The following is an 11,862-nucleotide window of genomic DNA, read 5'->3' as shown; positions in this document are numbered from 1 at the left end:
TTGCTTCCCGGCATTACAGCTGGTGACTCCAAACGACTTCTTCGACTGAAGGGAGCTCACAACCGATAGCGCTCCCCCAAAGGTACGAGCAGGGCCGGTTCTAGGATTTTCGGGGCCCTGGGCAAAAGGGAAGGTGCGAGGCCCCTCCAATTTACATAAGTGACACCTTCTGGGCTCGGGGATGCTTCTTTGTGCAGACTCCTCCTGGGCCAAGCCACTTACAAGCACCTCTTTTACAGCTCAGACCAGGATGAAGGGTGAGAATTGGGGGCTCAGAGTTAAAACTGTTGGTGGGGCTAAAGTGCTGACCATGGGCATCCTGCGGTGTCTCTTAATGGGCAGCCCCAGAGGTGTTCCCCTCCCTAGGCCTTCCCACACCATCTCTTAGAGGCCCAGGGAGAGGTCCCTCTCCCAGGGGCCCAATAGTAAAGAGACACCTTGCTTTCAATTGACTCAGCAGGGATACATGAGGCCTGGTGGGGTGTTGCAATTGGGTGGGGCCCCATGCTGGTAAGCTGAGTGGGAGGCCCTGGGCAGCTGCCCACACTGCCCATGCCTAGCGCCGGCCCTGGGTACGAACAGCAGTGAACAGAAGAGACATACGCGCCTCTAAACGCTGAAACCATTCTGCAGCAACTGACTTCCCAAACAAATTACACATGCCGGCTGACATGCAGTGCCGTTTATAACTCCCATGATTCCTCAACCTCAGAACTACTATTCTCCCATTGATTCATGGGAATTGTAGACATAGCAACAATAGAAAAAGTACACAAAGAAACATCTCAGTTTGTTTATTTTCTTTCTTACTCCGTGTGCCCTTGCTATATTTATTTATTTGGTCAGCAATGAAGGTACTCTGTGGCGGTAGATTCTGACATTATCTCTTCTAAGCACAGGTAGATATACCAGTCGTCATCAAAGTAAAACCATCAGCCAGGCTGGTTTTCAAGCAAGAAAGACAGTATTCATCCAGGGACATCTTAAGGATTTTGGGGGCCCTGGGCCAAACATATTTTGGGGGCCCTTGTTCAGAACAGCTTTGAATTTATGATCCAATTTGAGCCCCTGTTTCCCACGCAGTTTCTGCTTCCTCAGCTGCATTAGAAAATCCAGTTTGCATCATAGGCATTAGCCTATATATTCCCGATGTAAATGGACACGCGCAGCTGACAGCGTTAGGATTTAGTGTTTCCTGCCCTGCTATATTAATACTTTTTAAATTGTATATGTGTGGCTGAACTACGCACACTTACACTTTTCTTGATTCTGCTTGCCTACATATCCTTTGCTGCTTTGATTCGCATCTTGCTTTTCCTCCAGTCCTGGTCCGCCGTGGCTGATACTCCGATTGTGCGGCGGGCTGGGGCTACTATCAGGCTCCTCACTTCTGGCAACGCAGTTTCCACTTCCTCAGCTGCGTTAGCGATCCAATTTGTATCATATGCATTAGCCAATATATTCCCGATGCAAACGAACAAACGCAGCGAGCGCGCCACAGGCAAGGGGCGTCCCGGAGGCGTCCGGCGCCGGCCATGCTGCCCATTTCCCCTCCGGTGAGTTTCTTCCACTATATTACTATAGAAAAAAGCTGCTTAGCCTTAGGCAGCTACTATTATGTCAGTGAACAGAGGCTGATCCGAGCTTGGAGGTAGACTTTCGATGCAATAAGTGCAACTGGTCTCTCCTCCAGCCCAGGAATCTCGCACCCAAGATCCTCCCACACAACAATAAGTGTAAAAACAATAAGAAAATAGAGGACTTAAAGGCCACCCTTTTAAATTGTCACTCTATACAAAAGCATGAACTACACATTTATGGCCTACTTTGAGACAAACAGCCTAATTTTTTATTTCTCACTGAGACCTGGCTGTCTGAAGCCTCCAGCCCTACTATCACCTCGGCCATCCCTACGGGTTATAAAATCCTTAGGAGAGATTGGAAAGGGGGGCGGTGTCGCCATAATTTACAATCAAAAACTAGACTGCTCGCCCATCCCGATGGAAAACATCGAGAGCGCAGAGTCCTTAGGCTTCAGCCGTACCTTATCCCCCCATCATAGCACTGCTGGTTTTCTGATTTACAGACCTCCCAGTGCAATTTGAAATTTTAATACTACGCTTAATACAGCCACCACCTCCCTGGCCTTAAAATACAACAACTGACTTATTCTGGGAGATTTCCATATACATATGGACAATGGAAAAGATCCTCAAATAATTTCCTTGTTAGACACGCTGCAGGCCTGCAACACGTTTCCATCTATTTCTTCGGCCACCCATGAGAAGGGCCATACTCTAGACCAAATCTTTCACAACTTTGACATATCAGTAAGCTTACCTCTTCCCATTATCTGGTCTGACCACCTCCTATTAAAATTCGTCTTTCCCAACTCTGCCACAGCCCACGGGCTAACGCAGGGCAGAGGGACCCTAATTACAGGACGTTCCATAGAATATCCATCCCGATTTTAGCAGATGACCTCGGTCATTCCTCACCGGAGCTGTCTGGCTGCCCCGACTCAGACACCCTCTCAATAGATTCATGGCTCCGAACCAACATTGATGCAGTGGTACCAGTTGTTTCCCGCTCCTCAAAGAGTTCGGTCATACCAGCTCCATGGTTTAATGATTCCCTCAGATCTAGCAAAAGAAGTTGCAGAAAAAGGGAATAGAAATGGCGTAAATCCTATCCACCTGAGGTGTATAAAGACAACTTAAAAGCTCATTACATTCTCGTGAAGGCAGCCAAGAAAAACGTCTTTCAAACCAAGATAGAAATTGCCCAAAATAAGAGTAAGGAAATCTTTACTATAGTTAAATCCTTTACCGCCCCGAAAGCCGGCACAAAGGAAGGGCCATGCACGGAAGAATGGTCTAAGCAAATAGCTCAATTCGTCCTCAAAAAGATCTCCGTTATCCAACATGCCTTCACTAACAGCTCAGAGGAAGAACTGGCCTTCTACCTTGGTCCTAATAGCATATTTCACCTCTTGGATCCTCCATCTTCACTAGCTTTCCCTGAGTTTCAGCTTGAAGAGTCACTGACCCTTCTCCAAAGCATTAAGTCTGGCTCTCCTACCGACCCATGTCCAGCGAATATCCTGAACCTATTAGCTCCCACCATAAACCCCACGGTAAACCAGCTCTTTAATGCTTCCCTCGCCTCAGGCAACATTCCGAAATTATGGAAGAATGCTAAGATTCTTCCACTGATAAAAAAGGCTAAGGCCAAACCAACTGACCTTACCAACTACAGGGCATTCTCCCTTCTTCCGGCCCTCTCCAAAGTATTAGAGAAGCATGTAAACCAGGCTCTCCAAAAATACATTGAAGATGGGAAGCTCCTTCATGAGTCCCAATCCGGTTTTAGGGCTAACTACAGTACGGAGACCGCTCTGCTGGAAGTGACTGAATTTCTCAAGGGTAAGCTGGACCAGGAAGGCAAGGCTGTTCTGATACTGCTCGATCTGTCGGCGGCCTTCGATACGGTCCCAGATGAGAGGCTCCTGGAGAGACTTGCTAACATCGGCCTGGGGGGACTGCCTTAACATGGATGTCATCTTTCTTGGCAAATAGATCTCAGGACATCTGGCTCCCCCCTTTCTCCTCCCCGGTTCCGGCCATGAATGTATGTGTCCCTCAGGGCTCCATTCTCAGTCCTACCCTTTTTAATATATATCTATCCCCCCTTGCATTTCTGATAGAGGAAGAGGGCGCCAAAATTGTTTCCTATGCTGATGACACTCAGCTGATTTTTACGTGTGAAAAAGGAACCGATTTTGACGGGGCAATGATTAGGTCTTGTCTCACAAAGGTTTTTAACTGGCTTATGATCAATCAGTGGAAGTGCAATCCTTACAAAACTGAAGTTATTTTCTTTGGTAATTCAGAAACACCTGACTGGAGCTCTTGGTGGCCATGAGATCTGCCGCCCCTGCCAGCGGAAAAAGAGAAAATAAAAAACTTAGGAAATGTCATAGACAAGACACTCTCCATTTGCTTTCAAATCTAAAATCTAACTGGCGTTTGCTTTGGCATACTCTGGATGCTAAAAATATTCCTGCCACTGTTACCGCTTGAGAACAGAAAGATCGTGCTGCAGGCTCTGGGGACATGAAAGCTTGACTATGTCAACAGCTTGTACCTCAGTCTTCCCAAATTCCTTATCCAGCGCTTACAAGTGGTACAAAACGCGGCGGCCAGAGCCTTCCTGAGACCGAAACCCAGATCTAGTATGACCCCTATTCTTATGTCTCTACACTGGCTCCACATAAAAGAATGGCTCGACTTCAAAGCGATGACCATCTTCTTTAAAGCTTTCCCTGGCTCAGGAGCCGGCTTCCTAAATAAGCGCGTTAATCGCTACACAACATCTAGACCCCTAAGATCTTCCAATGCCAACCTGGCCATCGTGCCTAAAATATGCCGTGCCCGCACTGGAGGCAGATCCCTCGGCTTTCTAGGTGCAAAATTGTGGAATAGCCTCCCTGAGTCTCTGAGACTAACCACAGACCTACTCTTTCAGAAAAAACTGTCTTTTTAATAACTAATGAGTCTTTTACGCACATGTTCCTCCCGCTGTCAAGCGCCAGGACACTCTAGTCTGAGTACCTGCACGATTTATTAAATACACTATTTCATTTCATTAGGGCCCTGGCAGTGCAAAGGAACACTTGTTCAAATTCTAAGGGCCTTATTTATGAGGCCTTGCTTCACTTTTATGCTGCGGGTGCGTCACTTTTTGCGATGTACCGGCAGCGTAAAAAATGTGCCATGTTGCCCCTAATTTACAAAGTGGCGCATCTAGGCAGAGGCATTACTTTGTAAACCCCTGCACCACATTATACCTGCGCCAGGTATAATGTATGCAGGGTGGGTGTTGCCCCGCAAAAAGCTTTTTAGAAGTGACACATTGAAATCTATGAGAACTCAGTGCGCCACTTCTAGGATGCCATTGCGTCAATATCTTACACCTGCCTCACAGCGGGTGTAAGACTGATGCAGGCAAGCCCCATGTGAAAGGACACATTGCTGGAGTTGCGTCTATTTTCAGACATACCCCAGCAATGCATCACTTTTGCGCCTACAGATATGTCAGAAATACTGACGTATCTGTAACTCCTTGCAACATGATGCATCATACAGTAAATATGACGCATCCATAATGCGATGCATTACTTCTCATAAATAAGGCCCTAAATGTGTTTACATCTAATGTTCAGGGATGGTTATGTGTGTTTTCAATATTGTAACACAGCAGCAGCTCACCAATATTACTGCAAATAATTTCTGTGATGCCCTCCCAGTTCTTATATGTTAGGCCTTGTTTTGATCTAAAAGAAACTTTTTTTATGTATATTGCATGAAACAAGCACAACATTTCTCTGCAAAATGGCTGTACTAGACTTTCACACATCAAGTACATAAAAAATAAATTAAAGGAAAACAGTATTTAAAACAATCTGTTTAAGCAATATTCAAGGTCATTAGGGCAAAACTCTGGAGAACAGAGCTGACTTTGCCATGGGGCCCCTGAAAGGCTGGGGCCCTGGGCCAGAGCCCACTTTGCGCATGATTTAAAACGTCTCTGTCATCCTTTACAATACAAGATCTCATTACGGTACAACAGATAACATTAGTGAGCATTCTTCCCACCATAGATTCAGCCTTGATAAGCAGCTGCCAAGGCTGAGAAAGAAACACCATTATTCAGTCCTTTACAACCCCACACCAATTGGGATCTTCTAAATCGACCTGTTGGGAGGGTAATGGAAATAACATAGCCACATTAAAAAAAAACATTTCTTAATCAATATTGTGGAGGTGGAAAGCAATATTATTTCATAATAGCAAATTGCACATCATTAAGTGTTGCATATTACCATTGAGTAAGCAGAATTTCAACAGAATGTGGAACATATAATGTGATAGGGCGTCCCAACACAATGTTATAAGACTGCTCTACCGCCACCACTGCATCCTCAATGGCTCTTAAACACCATGGAAACACCCTTGAAGACCTGCCGCCACTAGCTCCAGCACAGCTGGAAAATACTAACAGGGTGTTATTGATCACTTTACCCTGAGTTAGCAGAGACAATAAACACCCGTCTTGTTAATTGCAAAACATTGAAAAATGATGGTCGTAAACCGGCATGCCTAAAAATGTGGAAGAACACAGGGCATGTTTTAACATTAGAAATGCTTTCTGGTGCTCATCTGACCTGTGCTCCAGGTTGGTTACATCCTTTCATTTTAGGCGCTAGGCCTTGAAGGAGAAATTTGGTATCCATTGTCTGCAGTACCCCCACACTTCCAAGGAAAGCTCCTGCTTCTCTTTGCATTCAAGGCAGTACCATATGTAAGGAAGTTGACATTTGTTCCTTGGACAACTTCCTTGTACGTTTCTTCAACTCGTGTCCCAAATAAATGACTTTAGTCCGACAATACAGCCACTTTGTGAGGTAAACCTTATGTCCTCCCTGAGCCAAATGATTCACTGGGGCAGCTGTGTCCCTTTTAGAACCTTCTATCGTGGTTGAAAAAATCAACAAATGATCAGTGTATTAGACTAGTGTAGAGTCATCGTTGAGACACAAGGATTCTAAATCCTTAGCCAATCAGATCACTCAGATCCACTGTACCAACTATGGAACTGCAGATCCAAAAGGGACAGCAGGAGAAAAAGTTCCCTTGTCCAATCTGATTCATTTTTTTATTAACAATTTTGGCTTTTTGAAGGATTCGTGAATCCCAAATGGCACAGGTATACACCACCACTGTGCCATATATGTGTGTTTGATTTAAGGTTTGATAAGTGCATTTATTGAACTCTGTGTACTAATACTAGGAATAATTGACAACAAAGCATTGATGGTTGATGTTAAATGAAAGAGAGAAGGATGTAAACCTACCATGGCTGATTTGCATGAGATGCAACCAGGGAAACAAAACTGGTTTCAAAGCTAGGCTCCCCCACTGACTAAATTGTGTGATCCAAGAAAAATTGTTTTTCTTCACTACGGAACATCTTCCTTGCGAAACCAATTTGAGAACATCTTGAAGTAATTAATTTCTAAATCTGTGCTATGCAAAAGCCTCACTTGAATAAAGTTACTATAAAGTAATTGTGCTTCACATTTAGTAACAGTATAGCACACATACACAAAAAGCATGACAAACTGATACATCTTGGGTAACTTGTGACATCGTCGTCATAGCATGAAGGTATTTTTAGATGTTTATGTTGAAAAAAATAATTTCCATACATATTGCATTGTATTGTAATTGCATTTGATTCACTGTATTAATTAGAAAAGCACTATGCAGTATACTTCTCTGAAAGGTTTATGGGTCATACAAGCTGTTGATTTTAAGGAAAAACTAGCCCTGGTCTCAGATTATGCAACACACTAATGTTAAATCCTGATTAATCCTATTTACATCATTTTATATTGCTATGCTTTAGTGCTTGAGTGCCAAAGCTTCAATTGGAAGGGAAGATAGTTTGCATATGGGTTATGCAAAATATGTACACAACTCACAGCCATTTCAGAGTTAAAAGGGGCCTCCTCTACAATGGGAATGGTTTTACCCACAACAAAACAAGCTTTCATTAATGAGGCACCTTCCCCAGCACCTCACTGTTTAAAATAAAGGCTAAAATGAGGGCTGGTATATATCTTCACTAGCTCTGCCTTATTGGGGTGATATCCTCTCTGCCCAGCTGTTGGTGGTGAAAAATCTATTCCACAAAATTGTCTGACCATATTATTGTGACGTGAGTTTGCACTGCTCTCAAATAATGTATGCACTGTCCAAAGTTTGTTGAAGTGGAGTTACAATAGTAAATATATCCCTTCTACCGAATAAATGTGTTTGCCCCAATTTATGTTGGTCTGGAGTTACAGCAGTAGGTTTGACTCCACCGCCAAAGTATGTATTTTCCCAAACGTTTGTTAAAATTGTAACTCAAACCACCCCCTGCGCCTTGTATACACTATCCCCAATACTTGTCAAATTGGATTCAAAAGAGTAATTCTGACACCAGCCCTGAGCCCCCTGACCCCTGCCACTAGTCCCCACAATGGATGCATTGCCCCCAATGTTTGCAAGATTGGACTTAGAGTATTTTTGACCCCGCCCTCCCGGCCAAATGCACTTAACTCCACACAAATATACAATTTCTCAATGTTTGTTGGATTGGAGTTAGAATAGTCAATTATTAAGTTTTATGTCCCTGATATAAGAATGTCCCCCAATCTAGTGATATAATTACCTTAACTTACTTAGAAGACTCTCTGAAAGGCTGAAAATAAATATATTATATATCCATTTTAAAGATTCTCCGTTATATTTAGTGATGTCAGGGGTTGCGGGATATATACTCTGAAGCTTTCGATGGCTTGGCTGGCACCTTTCCATATGGCACATGATTTTATAGATAAATAGCCCCCCTGACTCCCTGGCCCGCCCCCACACCCTCCTCCCATGGTATTCGTGATTGACACACCCTCCTGCACTGTGCGCCCTGGTGAAAGGCGAGACACGCGTAAAGAGGCGGAGACCATGCGGCCAATGGGAATGCGGGATCCCTGAGCCGGAGCCTGCAGCTCCAGGACGCCGGTGCAGTAGTCCCTGGAGACGATCAATGCTAGAGGCTCAAAGGCACAGCGAAGAATCCTATGTGCGGTGCGGCTGCCGTTACTAAGCTCCCCGTGCGTCTGCTATGGGCTGCTAGGTGCCCGCTCCTCAGTGTGGGAGCCACCACCCGAATCCTCAGACGAGAAGGGGCGCGGTGCAGCGGCTGCGCGGTCTCCTCTGCAGACCACACAGTGTGTCTGCAGAGAGCGTTGTAACACCGTGGTTCAGGGCTCGGGGTTTGTCCCGCTCTCTGCAGTACAAGGTGGGGCACAGATCCGATGATGGCGTTGCTGGGCCTGGGCTACCCGGGAAAGATGCTGGAGCTCCTGAGTCAGAAGATGAACGACACGATGGAGTTCTACACTTGGAGCCTGACCATTGCAGGTAACGAGCCCTATTGTTGGCCTGTGTGTGGGGGGAGCAGGGTTCATGTCATTAACACCCCCCCCCCCCCCACAGCAGCTGCTCATCAAAATGGCTTCACCGGCTGCCATAAGCACCGGAGTCGCGTGTCTCACCACAACCCCCCACAGCCCCCTCCCAACCAGAATCCCCCTCCCCCCCCCACTGGCTGTAGTAGCACGCCCTACAGCAGCAAACAGCTTAATTGTAGGAGTCCCGGGCGTGCATCTAGTGATGGGCGGAATACGTCATAACAAATACAGTCTATGAATGAAACCTGCATGCGTGCCACGGGAGTCGGCGCCAGGCACAGACGAACATTGTTAAAACATATAGGCATTAGAATAACCCAAGTACTTAGCAAAGGACAGGTGTATATATATATATATATATATATATATATATATATACGTTACTGACACGCAAAGATGCACAATGACACGAATATGCAGGGATCATAGACTCACACCAACACGCGGGGCAGGGGCAAATATACATACATATAAAGGCAGAAAAATACCAGGCCCGCAGTAAAACATGACACAATTATTAATTGAAACGTCCGACTATGAGAACATCACGTGTCTGTGCCACGGGACGGACATGCACATGCGACTGGAAGGACAAGGGCATGTGTGTGGATTACCAACACATATACAAGGGACAGTCCCTGGAACAAGCCTCGTCAGTGGTATGCAGCGCTATATAAACTCTATAGTACGATGCAACGTAGCTGAGATGCACGCGTGAAAGGCATGCGCATGAACTACAGAAATATTACTGCACATATGCCAAGGAGAAAAACAGGTTTTCGAATGATATGGTGCATACGAATGCCTGACACATGCCTAGATTGGCATGCAAGCGATATCTACAATAGTGATAGGTAAGTATATGTATAGATGCATACATTACATTATGGACAGAAAAGTACACACAACATGCGAGCACGTATCTCTTACACTATGATTGTGTGATAGTGACACCTGCGCAGGAGTGACACGTGCATGCCAGTCACTGATAGACCAGGCCATGAATGGTAAACACGAGCACAGCTATGAATGTGACTGACACACATATGAGGGCGGCACATGTTAGCAGACACGAGTGAGACACACGTAGACTTCAAACACACATGCACAGTTATGAGCCTCACACACGACTAACGAGTTTAATACACAGTAAGTTACGCTATTTGACGTGAGCGTCGCAGGCAGATACGTGATGCAGTTACAGACATGAGCATGTCAGAGATACACGAATGACAAACATTCCTGCAAATGACTTACTTGCAAGTGTGTACTGCAGGCATGCTCAAGCCGGTGTTGGGTTGGGTTTATGCTTTTTCTAATGGTCCTCGGGCCTGCCCGTGAGAGGAGCCGAAAGAAAATACGCCCCACATGAGCGTTTCATGCTGGCCCAGGCCACCTGACAGTGCCGTCTGCCCGAGAAGCAGCCCGACACAAAGTATGTAGAATGCACACCACGTTTCACCGGCGTACGTAGACGAACGCTGCAGACTGGAGTGCTGAAACGGGAGGGTGACGTCGTAAAGGCAAAGAAAGGGAGTGAGTGACGCAAAGACAGCACACTGGCCGATATATATACACATTCCCACTTGTGACAGACCGATGGAATAGGTTTGACTCTGATCCGTGAGGTGCAGACAGCAGCCATCTCTGCTTGTGCCTAGAAGCTCAGTGTCGGTGTCGAGGATTCTGCGAGAGCTTTTGTAGGCCGCGTGCATGCGTCAGCAGAGCTCAGTGGGGGCGGGGAGGAACCATGCTGTGTTGGTTTTGAAAGATGAGCAGATAGGATGAGCGTTAAAGTGAGGTGCACCCGTTGTAGGTTTGTGTCCCGTTGACATGGTGATTCCCCCCTCCCCCCTCTCCCCCCTTCCCCCGGACAGGAGGAGTGTTATGCACCCATTGTAGGTTTGTGTCCCGTCGACATGGTGATTAACCCCCCCCCCCCTCCCCCCGGACAGGAGGAGTGTGATGCACCCGTTGTAGGTTTGTGTCCCGTTGATATGGCGACCCCCTCCCAGCAGGAGAAGTGTGATGGGAATCGGAGGGGGGGGGGGGGGTGTTATCTGGGGTGTATTGTCGTGCATAGCAATCTCACACCCAAAAGCAGCCAGCGGGCCCTTAATGTTCGTGCCTGTTTCTCTTTGGTTGAATTAATATACATGTAAAACAATGGAGATTATACAACTCTAATACTGGTAGCTCTCAATGCGTTTCATTGAATATAAGTAGCTCTCTGTACAAAAAGGGTGGATACCCCCAATCTGTACTGACTGTTCTGCCACTGAAGGCGGTTTTTGTTTCCAAAGCATCACTAGAACCATCTTTGCTGTGACTAGAAGTTGAGATATTGCCTTCAATTCTCTTGTTTTTGCATCGTTCAACGCCTTGGGCTGAATACCCAGTATATAACATCCTGTCAATACTTCCAGTGCTCACTCCATGTCTAGGACCGACTTGCTGCATTTCAGCAGATCTCCCACACTGTGACCCACACGTCCTCTGTGATGGTTTTGACTGAAGTTCATTTCCAAATTTTCTTCGGTCTCTGCAGGACTGGCTTTGGGGCAGTGCGACCGGTGCAGCTGCACTGGGTGCTGACCTGTAGGGGGTGCTGACCTCAAGGGGCGCGCTGTGTTTAGCAATAATGTAGGATTTAAAAGCACCTGCTGCAGAGTTTCTTGTGTCCAACTTTCAGGCGACAATAAAAATGGCATGATCACTCTTATGATTAATGTTTCTGCTAGAGAGAGAGAAATCAATTTTTTTTCTAGCGGCAGTATTGACTC

At 45.9% G+C, this 11,862-nt stretch overlaps 1 protein-coding gene across 1 annotated transcript in view; it reads left to right on the top strand.

Moving 5' to 3' along the window:
• Positions 1 to 8,591: 8,591 nt before the first annotated feature.
• ELOVL4 (ELOVL fatty acid elongase 4) overlaps positions 8,592 to 11,862 on the top strand; it is a 197,683-nt gene continuing 194,412 nt past the window's right edge. Inside the window, exon 1 of the mRNA XM_085611006.1 lies at positions 8,592 to 9,029. Coding sequence (XP_085467132.1) covers positions 8,924 to 9,029 — 106 coding nt within the window. The 5' untranslated portion in view covers positions 8,592 to 8,923. The remainder of the gene's footprint in view (positions 9,030 to 11,862) is intronic.

This window comes from Triturus cristatus, chromosome 6 (genome assembly GCF_964204655.1).
Source record: "Triturus cristatus chromosome 6, aTriCri1.1, whole genome shotgun sequence".
Classification (NCBI taxonomy): domain Eukaryota; kingdom Metazoa; phylum Chordata; class Amphibia; order Caudata; family Salamandridae; genus Triturus; species Triturus cristatus.
Note: the sequence above shows the minus strand (reverse complement) of the source record. Positions and strands in the feature narration are given on the sequence as shown.